The 14,571-nt window shown below is 40.8% G+C and overlaps 1 protein-coding gene across 4 annotated transcripts in view; it reads right to left on the bottom strand.

The window, feature by feature from the left end:
• Positions 1-14,571, bottom strand: part of KCNK2 (potassium two pore domain channel subfamily K member 2) — a 112,694-nt gene that overhangs the window by 62,669 nt on the left and 35,454 nt on the right. For all 4 annotated transcript variants that reach the window (XM_026102351.2, XM_026102352.2, XM_064509684.1 and 1 more), the window contains one exon: positions 12,450-12,760. In XM_026102351.2, coding sequence (XP_025958136.1) covers positions 12,450-12,760 — 311 coding nt within the window. The remainder of the gene's footprint in view (positions 1-12,449; positions 12,761-14,571) is intronic.

Genomic DNA, 14,571 nt, shown 5'->3' with positions numbered 1-14,571 from the left:
ACAAGAGCAATGATTTTTGTAATTACAAAATACTGTGTTAATTTGAAAATGAAACAATCTTTGTTTCCAAACAGCATCCGTGGAAGTCAGTTGATCTGGGTAGAAATGACAAAAATAGCAATGCTGGAATAACTGGGCCATCAATTTTTCCTGATTAGATCTTAAGTGCACCATTTCCAGTTTGCCATTTTCAAAGCTCAGATGCACAAAGTAGCCATTTTAAAGTCCACAGCTGCACCTCTGCAGCCACAGAGGTCTTTGCTGCCGCACTTAAACCATTTACAACAGCCACAGTTGTCAACATAAAGCCAGCTTGGGTATCTTTACGTAGATCTTCTACTGACTTATGTTCTATACCTTTAACTGTTCTATTTTTACTTGTTTCAAAATACCCGAAAAGCAGACATGAAAGATCTGAAATTTTCAATCCTACTGGGAAAGGAGAAGGGCAGGAGAAGGGAAAGAAAGCTTAACTGAGCTTTTGATTTGACGAATAACGCTTCTTCTGCGTTTGTATATTCTGTGCCACTTGGCAAGTGTGAGTACAGCTGCGCTGATACTCACAACCGTGTACATCAGTGTAGGAAGGGACCCATCAGACTAAGCAGCATGTGAAAATCACCCCTTGTATTAATTTTATTATTTACCCACTACAGATATTCCTTTGACTCATAAAACACAGTATGCTGCATTATAAAGCGTACTGAATACATTTTGAGCACTGTTTCATTCCAACGGACTAAGAATTTTCATCAGAAGTCCTTGTACCTGCAAATGGGAACATGCTCCCTAGTGAGAACATCGTATGGTAAAGCATTGGATCAATATAATTTTATGGGACCATTCATGTTTTATTATAGTTTATTGTATTGCATGAATGCACTATACAGAGCAACGCACTTGCTTAGGCAGCCTAACAAGACCAATTTTTATACAGATCCAGATGTAAAATGTTTTCAGGGCTTTATATCATCGCTACAAATTTTTCAAGCCATGTCTTTTATACGAAGGGTATGCTGATCTAAACTGTTCAAAGATCCATTCCAGCTATGCATTTCATAACTACAGTATATTGTAACTTCAGACCTTGAGAAAAAAGATACAACTTACCCCAAATCTGCTGTGTTGGCTCAGACCAACCAAAACGCAGCAGATGGCTACAAAAGACAATTAGCTATTATTATGCCTCTGACAGTAACCACCAGCTAATTAGGAAAGGAATATATATCAGGGTAAGTATGAAAGTGATGCCTTTTCTTCACACACCCTCCTAGCGTCTGACAATCACAGTTTTAGGGACTTTCTGAGTGGGAGGTTGCATATGCATCATGGTATTAATCTTGGTTTTGGTGGATCATTTTACCACGAATTTGTCTAATTACTTTTCACACAGTGAGAAAGAGGTTCCAAAATGGGAAGTAATGCATTCAGCATTTTGCAATGGATGGGCAGCCTTAACAAGCCTCTCAGTACCCCCAGTTGTATTTTGGGACCCAAATCATTCTGTGGCAATGAGTCCTCCAATTTAATTCCGGATTGTGTGAAAAAGCACTTCTTTTCTGAGCTTTTCGTGTCCTTCATGGTAATTTTATAAAGTCCTTTTCTTATGAGAAACCTTTGAATAGTCATTCCTTATTCATGTACTCCAAAGGATTCATGATCTTGTCAGCTGTCTCATTTCCAAACTAAGGAGTCTTATTTAATAAATAATAAATATATTTTATTTAATAAATAATAAATATATTTATCTATTTAAGTAAATCTACTGAATATTGTACATAAACAATTCCTTACTGCCAGTATTTCTTGTTGATCTTCTTTGTACCTTTCCTGATTTCAATACATTTTTATTTTAAACATAGTTTTAGTCATAAATGGCCAGATGGTGCTGCCTTCATCGTCTGGTTATTAAGCCTCCAAACGCGCAATAGCATGCGTCCTCTTGTGCCATCCCATGCTTGGGAGGAGCTGCCCTTGAACATCAACAAAGCTACCGCATTACATTCCTTCAAATTCTTCTGCAAGTCTTCCCTACCAACATGGACAGCAGACCTGAAAGCGGTAAGGTTGCTGGTACAGTGAAATCGGTAATACTATGTCATAAAGTCTTTGAATATGGCCTGGGGATTTTGCAAGGGGTAGCGATATTTTAAAATCTTTGGACTAGAGGCTGTCTTTTTTTCCGAGTCTGGTCAGTGCCTATAATCAGATCCTCATCTAAGACTACTCCTAAGCATAATAATATAACAAAATAATAAACAATACAATTCCTATCGTTTCAGTGCACTAATTTCAGGGCAGTGTCTCCTTTTTGACTACAACCACCACACAAAAGTTCCTCAAATATTGGATACTAACATTTCCTTAACTTGGGATAAAACCCTAGGCTCACACAATTGGTTTCCACTAACTTCACTGAGGGCCAGGATCTCACCCTCAGTGTTTAAATAGCATGTTTTTCATTGTCAGTGCTTAGTTAGATTCAGTGTTCTCTGTCACTTTATTTCTCAGTCTTCAGTCTTTTTACTCAACTGATGCTTTACTATCAGAACAAATACAACCATTTCACTTGTCACAAGTTTGGCATGACATTCTCTCATTTCTTGATATTTTTTTTCTGTTATCTGAGCCCTTTGGTATATCCTTACTTATACAACAGCATTAAAAACTGTGCATTCTCAATCCTGAAAGTTAGAATCACAAAAAGTCTGTGTAATCTGTACGTTTACTATCACTGAGTCACATGTTAGCCTACAAATGTTTCACATAGTTTTAATATGGAAATTTGATTTTTTAAAAACTTATTTTACAGTAAGAAAGATGAGTGATAGCCTTTGTGGCAATTTTTTTTAATCCATATACATATAGTTAAAATCAGATTCACTTCAGCACTACAGAACCAATCAGCATTAGAATAGGGATGTGGACAGTTTCAGTTTTTAAACTGTATAGATCATTTCACTCCTTGCCTTACCTTCTCCCTGTATATCTATCTATCTGCTAGTTCTCTGGCAATGAGATGACCGAGGACTGAGCAGAGGAGAGGTCACCCAGCACATGGCACTCCCTTCAAGGCCTCTACGTGCAATAATTTAAACAATAGTATTACAGAATTACAGTGAAAATAATAGTTTTTTCACCATTTACTCTTCTTTAATTATCTTTCCAATGGCTAAATTTGGGGCTTTTTTTGACCGTAAAGAGAACTGAGATAAAATTTTCAAATATCTAAAAGCTTTAGGAACTTCATTCCCATTTTTAAGTTATATGGATACTTTGGTTAGGTCTTCGGCAGGGGTATGAGCCATGTTCAGATCCTAACTTGCCTTCCATTCAAGCTACCTGGATCTATACCTGTATTCAGGAATAAGCTTTAGGAAAGCTTCAGAGAAAAGAGGCAGAGACATTTGAGCCCAGCGTGGCTAGGCCAGGCATGACCCGTGTTATTTTCAAAACCAGGACCTGAGCTGTCAAAGACACACACGCTCTGCATTCATGCCATACTTTTTTGCTTGAAATCAGGACACTGAGAACATGGGAATGACAATATAAAACCTCATTTTAATTGAGCATCAGCTTTTCACTTCCAATATAATTTAGAAACCCCTTCTGGTAAATACATTACACAGTCATCAGTTTTGTAGTATCTGCCTGTGTTCAAACAGATATCTGCACACAGAGGCCATGCTGAGCTATCCTAACAGCTTAGTACACAAAACTGTGTGACTTTACTGTCAACATTATAGACAAAACAGCCTTTCAAAACAGCAAAGTTATTTTGTGAAAACACAAGACAATCCTCTTAGGCCAGAGATTTCAGAGGTCTGGACCTGCAAGGAGTCAATGAAGACGGCTGATAAGAGCGAGCCTATTGGCAGTAGAGCTCCTTTCACTAAGCAGGGGTCCACACCTCCACAAGACAAATATGGAGCGGCTGATAAACTGAAAAAGGGTGGCTTCTGGTAGCCAACCACGGCCTGATACAGAGAAGAGGGGCAGACCTGAGCATATGTTGAACCAGTCGTTCTCATTCTCCTCACCTTGTTCCACATCAGGCTCTGAATATTCGCTTTTGTACCTTGTGGTCTGCTGCAGTCACTTCACTTTTATGAGATGATGTAACACAGGATTTCACTATTCTCAGCTTTTCTATCCAAAGATTAAAACAGAAACATTTTAAATTATGCTTCTGGTAAAATATAGAACGTGTATTCTTCTGTCATCCAGCTTGTCAGGAGTTAGCTTGTCTTTCCTGGCAACACATTAACAAGCGATGTCAAAAAGTCAGATATGCCTCAACTTTTTGGAAACTCAGTACTCAGCCTGGATTTTCTCCTTTGCTCTTCCGCTGCCATTTTGGCAGGAGCACCCTCTCCTTTCACCTCCAAGTGTAGTGATATGTCTCTTATCACGCAGCTACTGCACAAGTCCTGCGTTTCTATTGCAGCTATGGTTTACAAGGAATGAAATCCTAGCTCTTTGTTCAAGACATACTAGGATGCTTTTAACACTAAATCAAACTACTTTCAAGCCTCCAAGAGCCCATGCTTTTGAAACTTACTGTTGAAAGGGACTGCAATGATGTTTGAATTATAACTCTGTGAACCTACCCGTTTCTTTTTAGTATCACTTATGATTGTAATCTGCACTGGAAACTAGCACCCAGTATGTCAAAGAACTCTTTTCACCCTATGTTCATAATCTGCTTGAATGAGAAGTACATAGAAACATACTGCAATGCATTTATATTTCTAAATATGCATTACAAACAGGCTGCACATATACATTTTATGTGTGTATGTATACATTTTTATATATATGTATACACATTTAGGGAAGAGGGCCTTTCTTTGCTTCTTGAGATCTAAGACAGGAAGAATTATTCAGACAGCTGCTCGGGAAGATTGACTTACTAATGAGTCACATCTAGCACCCTTCCAAAAACGAAAGCTGTCATTCAGATACATTCAAGCTAGCTAGGTTCTGGGTCCTACGGAAGGGTTCATCTGAACTAAATACATCCTGCAAGAGCCCAAACAGCAGTAGCAGCAAAAAGAGTTAGAATCCATGCTGCCTGGACACAGAAGTGACAATGACAGTTGCAGGATATATTTATTATTCTTCCAAAAATCCATATTGCCCTTATCCTCATGAAGAGTAAAGAGCGTGTGCTTGAGAAATTCCCTTTGGTTTAACTGCCATGAAGAAAATGACTATAAAAAAGAGAGTTCTCATCAGCCAGTGCGCAGTGAAGGGAATGTTCCCGGGTGAGAGGGAGGCTGACAACAAAGTCTTCCCTCCAGGCACCAGGTGTAGAGCCTGAACAGACAAATCTGGCTGTAAGAGGACAGCAGGAACCGGAGCAACCCAAAGCAAGGAGTACACACAACCCAGGGACTTCAGCAGCCCAGCCAGGTTTTAGTAAGTCAACCCAGTCATGACAGGTTGTTATCTGTGTGGAGGACAGGACTGGGTAAGTTTATGATCGAGGCCTTCTAGAGAAGTCTTCTAATTAACAAAAACTCCTCCACCTTACAGCATTATGACCTGGGGACACAGGCAGAGCTTGCGAGACTTTACTGTGGAATGAGAGAACAGCTTCTGAACGTTTATTTTTGACAAAAGTGAAGCGCACAGGAAATACTAGGATGAATACTGTATTTTCAGAAGCAACAAGAGGAAAAGAGAACCAGGATCTTATTTTACAAGTTAGGACTATAGGACTACCTATATACTTAAAGATAAGAATATATAAGTTCAAGTGCTTTGATGGAGAGTCACTTAATTACAGATAGACATATGCATATACTAAGAACCCAAAGTACAGTTCCTGCACTTCACATTTTAACTACTTCAAATATCATTCACTTCATGTGGTTTCCAAAACACAATCAACAGGCAGCTCTACCTGCAAAGATATTTACAATTTCTTATAAGTTTCATGTCTGAAATGCAGCAGAATGGCTTTGAATGTTAAAAAACTAATGCAATGGCATTTTGGGTCTCCAGATAAACAAATAAAATATGCTGCAGTATCAATTTCTTTTATGTTGATCTGCCAATCTTTCAAGGCTTTAAGGCTTATGAAGCATAAACACCTGCTGTTTGCAGGCTAGGATCCAGATAAACATGGGATGCTTTCTGTTTGGTTTTGGGGAGGCTGGAAGGAATTGTAAAAGGGAAGACTAATAATATTTAGGGTCAAAATTGATGCATGTCAAACTCCTTTTCAAAAGTTCCTGCTCAGAGGATCTGTAGACTACAGCTCATAGTACTGATAATGCCTGTAAATTGTTGTGATTCAAAGAATAAATAAAATTTGATCTAAGTATAATAAGCTTAGCTAATAAATTTCAAATTTGTATAAATAAATTTCAGATTTGTCTCAACCTGGACAAAACCTCTGCTTCAGTCTGTCATTTATTATCTTCAAAAATAATACAGCAAGCTTAAAAAGCTTCCAATCTCTGGGAGAGAAACAAGGATTCGCACTTCTTTATTTTAACAGTTTTCTGCATAATCTGAGAGGTTTCAGCTTAAGGAGCTTACTTGGCTAAAATAAAACAACATACTTCTGAGGATGCAACAAAATTAGTTTCTTGGCACTAAGATGCATGTTGCAAAAAATCTTATAAAAAAGACGTAAAATCAAATAGTGGCAGAGGTGCAGCATAATGTAAAATATATTTTCACTGCCTCTAAAAATAGAAAGTCAAATTAAAGTCAAATATTTTAAACAAGAAATTAATCATGTAAGAAGTCACAATGACACTCTGGAGCTGTAAGTTTGATGAAAGAAATGCTGTTCCCATGTCATCCATAACTGTGTCAGGCTTTCCTCAAGAGACAAAGAAAAAAACAACTTTCAGTCTCATTCATAGTCTAAAAGATGAATGGACAGACAAGGGAGAATGAAACCAATGCAAATGTAAGATGAAAACAGACATGGAATATGGTTATGTAGACCCCAGCGCTGCAAGCCATTCTTCTCACATTAACCACAAAGCCCACGCAGAACCCAAGGAGATCAACTTGTGGGATCAAGGTCAATTTAGCTAATCCTGGTGGTTCGTTAATTCTTTTTTTGTTTTAAATGTAAGCACATTTTTGTGGGCATTCAGTTTTCAGAAGAAGCCACACACTCTGAAAGGGGCTGGACTTAAAATTCTACAAAGTCCTTTGTTGATGAGACAGCTTGGTGCAGCAGCCTGAAAACTCATTTATATTTCAAAATGAAGGTTTTATAGGACAAAAGTTACCACAAACAGCACTTTGAACACGTTAAAAGCTTGTGCTGTTTATTTCAATATTATTTTTCCAATTGTTAGGCTTTTTAGGATAAACATATTTGAAAAATGTTTGTGCTAAAAGAACCAGAGACGAGATATGTACTGTTACTAAGTTTCAGCTTATCTTTGCTTTAAATGTCTTCATTAGGTTCCATATTTAACTCACTGAAATAACAAAAATAATTCACACCAGCTTGCTGCGGCACTCTAGATATTTTAAATAATTTAACTGAAATTTCTCTTATTTCCAACATTTTATGGTGATACATTAAATTACTTTCTTCTTGAGGATTAAAAGGATTTTTTTTCATTTTGGTTTATCAAGGTCAACAATAAAACAGATAACTGCTGAGCCATGCCTAATTAGGTGATGTTTAAATAAAAAGTTCTTCTCTTCTTTTAATCCGTTTTCTGTTTGGCAGGAGGACAAACATTTGTCTTTCATTGCCAAACTGTACACTATTCAGATATCCCAAAATACGCAGCACACATAACATCCTTTACTCCTAAGGAGAATATGAGTTCTGTGGGAGAAAGGAAACTCATTTTCCTCCTACAGAGGGAACATGATATATAAAACAACAGTAACAACAATTTTACGAAGTTGTTGGATATCATATTCAGTTGGGCTCACCTGTCCCCAGAGACAAACCCTTAACCCCAAGGTGTGTCCTGAACTCAGCAGGTACATACACATATTTCATGGCTGTGCAGCACTGCATGAGGATGTACATGCAACCTGAACATTAGCAATGTATCCTAAGGTCTCCTAACATTTGCTACTTGGCACAGGTGCATAAATACAGCACGGGATTTTTCTAGGCACTCTGCAATACACTTTGTGCATCTGAGTTTGGAAATTGTCTCCAACATCTTCAAATGTTTAGCAAGAATTTTACTACAGGGAACAATCACACACTAAAAAGTAACTAGAACTACACTGAAATAATGAGAGATACAAATTCTCTAATCAGAAATTTTTTTCATTCTCTAATGCTTATTTGTGTGTGTATAGCTAGATTAATCCCAGGTTTCTACCAGCTTCTGCCAACAAAAAGCTCAGTGGTGAGGAAAAGAACTGTTCCACGGAAGAGGTAAAGAATCCCTAGTGTAAACGAGGATCAGGTTTATATAATTTTTCTCATACACATAAGACCCACACTGCACTACATTTACGCTTTCAGTCTGTCATCTGGCAATTTCTTTGTGTTGCATGGCAGGGCCAAGTTGAGAGCAAGCACAGAGAGAGAAACCAAAAACTATCTACAATAAGCTGCCAACAGTTCTTCTTCAACCAAAAGAAGAAATAGTAGCAAAGTCTCTGGTCACATCCCCTTACCCCCATACACTGGCCTATTCATCCTTCACCAAACTACTGCTTTCTCATCTGTTAATAAAACTGAGATCCTTTTAAGACCTTGCAATTGAAACTTTAAAAATCTGAGTTTAACATCAGACCATGCATGGCTTGCCAGTCTGTTGCATCCTCATTAGACTCACCAAGGTAGTATTTACATGATCACAAGCTTCCCTCCTGGGAAATTTACTTAGTTATAGATTTTAGGTACACCCCCACTTATTGTTGTGCACTGCCAACCTCAGCATTGCTGTGGACAGCACGCAGTGATCCAGTTAATAGTGTTGTTAATATTGGCTTCAGGCTACAGTAAAAGGAGTTGAAATTGCCTTAAAAGTGGCCTCTTGGGTGTATAGATACCGTGTGTGTGACTTGTACATATTTTAAGTAGAGTACTAAACAGAAGTGCTCACAAAACATCAAAAAATGATGCATCCATAATCAGGTCTCAAGGTCACACACTGCTGTTGCTCATTTCAGGCATATTTTATTGTTAAAAAAAAAAGGTAACTGAAATGGTTTGCATTGAAAGAGATCTCCAGCACTGAACCATGGAAGTCAGAGATGGAGAAGGTCATGAAGAGACCACCTCTTTGTCAACACACAAGCAATGCTGCTGGACTGGGCCGATCTCCCAAAGTTGTAAGGAAAACCCAGGTCACTTCTCTGGGGCAGCTGAGGCTCCTTGGCTGCCATCAGCAGTGTGGTCTGTTTCATTAACTGTATGTTTTCTATACTGCATGGCAGCTCTCCATTGCCCCACGTTTCTTATGTACATAAAATATATGAAGTCTATAAAAGTATAGTACATTTGCCACTGAGTACACCTAGAGAAGCCACACGTTCACATGACAATGCAAAAACATATGGTTTCAGGAATTCAAAAGCCAAACATAAAGCTCTGTGTGCTGAAAAGCTGGCAGATGTATATATTGTCGTGCCAGGAAGGTTTTTGGTTATTGATGAGAGAAAAGAAGGATGGAGAAGATGAGAAAATTCCCCCATGTGCATTTACAGCAGCTGACAATTTTGTATGTTGTAACCAGCTCTGTGGCATAGGGAAGATTTTAGCAAAGAAAATGTAAACTATATGGCCTCTGTGGGCTAGTGAATTGGATGTTCATTCCACTTTTACAACTTTTTTCAAGTTGAATTTGTGCTTTCAAAATAGTCTTCCTAATTTGCTCACCTGACTCAGCCACCACACACTGTACTGTCAGTTAACAGTTTTGGATGCTCAAGACTGCTTAAGAGTAAAGGTTAAATGGCCTTTAAAATCAAAAATTATGAAGACTGAAAGAGTCTTGCACTATAAGCAGCTTGAGCAATGACAAGCACAACACAGAGCCAAACCAGTTTCTGAATTCCCAGAACACTAAGTTCAAAAGGAAAAGTTTATAACAAATTTCATTATAATTTGATTCAAGGTAAATACCTGATTAAAGAGGACATTGTAGTCTGTAAGCTCTGTAATTTTCTTTATACACACTAATCATTCCAGCTTCCTAGTACTCAAGTACATACTAATTTTCAGCTTTATATATTTCAGTGAATTTTTAAACATCATTTTCTTTTTTCCTCACACACACTATTTATTTCTATTCATACAGGCATTCAATCAAAACTGAAGAAACACTGGATTATATTGTACTAACAGTCAGACATCAGCCCAGAGAGACAAAATGTCCTCCAGTAATTTAGCTTCTGTGACAAAGCATTAGGTAGAGAAAAAATATGACCCAGCAGTTAGGGCAGCAGCCTAGACTTGGAAATACAGACTCAAGAGTCTGCTTTAGCACAGATCTGCCATTTTACTTTGGGCCAGTCACTTAATTCCAGACCTTCAAACAGCTTGACATCCTGCATTGCCACTTATTTAGGTAGACGAAAGGCACCTAAATGCACTTGTAGGACCAGGCCTTGGCCTCCGTATGCCTCAGTTCTCCATCCATAAAAGGAGGATAACAGCACCTTCCTACCTTCATGTGGTGGTGCTCACTGTGCTGAGGTAGGAGCTGATAAGTGCTGCAGAGAAGTGGAATGGAACAAGGAGAAATCAACTTTTTCATTTATCCCAGTGGCAAGCACAGCAAATTCTTCCCACAACTGTCATTCCTCAGTCACATGCTGCAAGAGACTGTGTCAGTCCCTGTGCTTTATAAACCCTTTGTCCTTCTGGTCATGTCAAGGGATCTACCGAAGAAGAGAACTAATTCTGATACAGATATCTGTGCACTGCTAATTGTACTGAAACTGTCATTTCTTTTACACAGACCATCAAATGGGCATTGAATGCTGATGAAGTGTTTTTTTATTACCAATCTGTGCTTCTGGGTAGGATAAATGCTGAAATATCTAAGTATTCCAGTGCAAATGTCAACAGTTTCTGCCTTAAGGACCATTTCATAGAAGATATAAGATAATATTACTTCAATAATTCTATTTTGATATTCACAAGTTCAGGATCTGACCTAAAACTTTTATGTGGTGAAATTTATACTAGCTACGAGAGACTATTTTAATCAGAATGTGTGTATATATTTCTTTGGAAGTTTATCTTGGCACTCTGTTGGTAAAACCACCGAAACATTTATTACACAGCATCAAAACAGTTCATAGCAACAACACTTCCTCACACTTGCCTAGTCAGGACACATAGCGATAGGAATTGCCTAACTGTCACTTAAAGCTTGCCACTTTCAAAACATTTTTTAGCAAAAAGAAAATTCACAAGCTGCAAGAAACTTCCCTGGTTTGCCTTTAAAATTCAGAAGTAGCGTGCCATAAAGATAACCTGGTAAATCAGAGCTCTGTATTTAAAATCGTAACAAAACAAGTGTCCTCGCCAATGCCATGCTCAAGGCAAGATTGGTCTACACAGGTATAAACACCTTCCAAGTCCTCAGCCAGATCCGTTAAAAACCACCTCCAGAAAGCTCTGCTGCCCACTGCAACTGCACCGGATGCGTCCCTCCTCTCTCCCTTCCTGTCCTAGGCTCAGCTGACCCAGGTGGCTCTTGGCTGTTCATTCCCACCTCCCATTTCATGGTCTTCTCCCCAGAATTCACTTTGTTCCGGCAGCTGTTCACCGCAGGGCAACTGCATAGCCGTAAGAGTACGGGAACACAAGATTTAAGTCTCAAAGGGCCTCATAAAACCCAGTCCTATGCTACTGCAGATAAATATTTCCTACGGTTCTGAGCCAGATGACCTGCAAGTATAAAGTCATGCTCATAGGAGCACACTGATTCACAGGAGTTGTGGATGTGCCTTTGAGAGGTGGGGAAAATTGAGATTTAACATCAAAATAGTAAGTGCACAGTACTTTCCTGTACTTAAAACAAAATCAATAGAAAGAAACATACAACTGGAAGGAAAGCTAGCTTGATACAATCACTGTAAATTAGAACTCCTTTAAGGCAAGGAATGGTGTATTTTCTTCTTCAGAATTAGGCTTTTCAAATATTGACAGGCCTAGTAAGGCACAATCAATATATCAGTTCCTTTGTGATCTATTAATTATATATATTGCTGATGAATAATCATTTAATTAGCATAATGGGAGGCTTCCATGAAAAGACTGTCTATTGAGTGTACAGGACCTAAAAATAGCAGTTGCTTTTCAACCTGAGGCTTTGTATGAAAATGCTATGGCTCAGCTTCTGGTTTTAAGGTAACACTGTACTGGTTGGCCAACACAGAGCTTTGCTAATACAGTATCGTCCCCTTTATCACAGCAGCGTTGCCATATATAATTTGGTCCTTTAAGGCATGGTGACAAGGTACGTTTTTGTGTGGATTACCTGAATGAGTTCATCAAGCTCTGTTGCATTCACACAGGAATGCTGAGATACAAACGTCTGCTTCTGAATCACAATGGTGGTTCTCTGGGAGGTTTCATGAGGCTGCTCCAGGGCTTTAAATACTGTTGCTCCAATTATTAAATACACAACTACCACCAGAAAAATTGTTGAGACTGTCTTCCATTTCATAACATTAATAGCTGAATCACTTTCCTCCCGTGAAGAAAGCACGGTAGGCTTGGTAGAAAATGATAATCTTGGTTTGGAGTTCTGAGTGGCCGATTTGGGATCCAGCAAGTCAGGTGCCGCCACTAATAAAACAGAAAAAGAAAGTTAATTTTTACAGTGCTGGTCAATTTCTTTAGCTGAACTTTCTTCTTGCCAGAAGATTAAAGAAATTCTATTACTTCAAACTAGAACTCTTAAATAGTTGAACCTTTCACATATATCCCATGCTATGTTACCACAAAACTGCTGTTCTGAGTAGTATTACACATTTCATACATATATATATGTGTGTATATACATATATATACACACACATTTGCAACATTTATAGAAAACATTTGTCCCCTTATACTCTACTACTTCCAAAATGCAGGACTTCCCCCATGCTGTCGCATTTCTTTGAATTAGTATAAGGCGGCATTTTGCTGCAGAGATTCTTTACATCCTCTGCTGTCTTAGGTGCTGCTAAGCAGCTTTCCTGCTGTATTTTACCTTGGCATTACCCAAGTGCAGAAAAACACAAATCTTTCCTTCTCTCACCTATTTTGTGTCCCATACTCCGACAAATGTTCCCTTAGAGCAGTTACACGATCGCTTCCAAATTCCCCATGCACAACCATAAAACATACATTGTTCATCATACCAGTCTTAAAGTGTTAACTGCACATCGATTACACCTTTCAGAAAATACCAGTAAAACATATGTGTACTTACTGGAAAAGTTACCTATTTGTTAAAGCATGTATTTTTATTTACAGTGACAAAAACCGACAGGGTTAGGAAAAGAGCAGCTGAGTGTGTTATCAAGTATCTCACTAACTCATGTGATTACCAGCAACTACATGGGTACTAAAAAAAACCCCACCACATCAAGTGCAGGTAAAGGTCTCCTGTGGGAAGATGGCCACAGCAGTGACTGTACAAGCCATATTTAAAATGTTTTGAATTACAAGTATATTTTGAATGGTCACAACACCGCTCTCAGCTGTTGGTGGGAAAAGCCCGCATCTAAACACGGACGAAAGTCTCCCCCGGATCTAGGGCAGCAGGACATGTCCCAAGGCAAGGGCAGCGGTGGCATTTCCACCCAGCACAGCCACCTCCCGGGCACCTGCCGCCCCAATCCGGCGGTGCAGGAGGCAGCGTGGGACAGGCGGGCAAAGGGGCACCCAGGCACGCGGGCTCCCCACCGGGAGCCGTCCTGAGGGGCCGGGCACCCCACACGTACGCCCCACATCCTGCTCACACCGCAGGGGCTGGACACCCCACACGTCCCACACACGCACACCTCACACCCTGCTCACACCTGGCGGCTGGGCACCCCACACCCATGCCCCACACCCCACTCACGCCTCCGGGGCCGGGCACCCCACAGGCCCACCCCGCACGCTGCTCACACCTCTGGGGCCGGGCACCCCACATGCCCCACATGCCCACCCCACTCACACCGCAGGGGCCGGGCACCCCACACCCCACAGGCCCACCCCGCACCCTGCCCACACCTCTGGGGCCGGGCACCCCACATGCCCCACATGCACACCCCACTCACACCGCAGGGGCCGGGCACCCCACACCCCACACGCCCCACACCCTGCTCACACTGCAGGGGCCGCGCACCACGGACCACGCACCCGCCGCCCCACATCGCGCTCACCTCCGGGGGCCGCCCCCCCCCCGCCGCCCCCCGGGGCGCTCGCCGCGGCCCCCGCAGACCGCCGTGCCGGCACCCCGCAAGGCCGCCGCGGGCGGGCGCCCCCCGGCCGCGCTCCCGCCGGGGCTGCCGCCGCCGGGCCCCAAAGATGGTGGCGGCGGCGCGGGGGCCCCGCGGCCCGGCCCCGCCGAGGGCGCCGCCCGCCGGCCCGGGCGGGCAGCGGCGACCCCGCCGCGGCTGCGG

This window comes from Dromaius novaehollandiae, chromosome 3 (genome assembly GCF_036370855.1).
Source record: "Dromaius novaehollandiae isolate bDroNov1 chromosome 3, bDroNov1.hap1, whole genome shotgun sequence".
Taxonomy (NCBI): domain Eukaryota; kingdom Metazoa; phylum Chordata; class Aves; order Casuariiformes; family Dromaiidae; genus Dromaius; species Dromaius novaehollandiae.
This window is presented reverse-complemented; position numbering and strand designations above follow the sequence as displayed.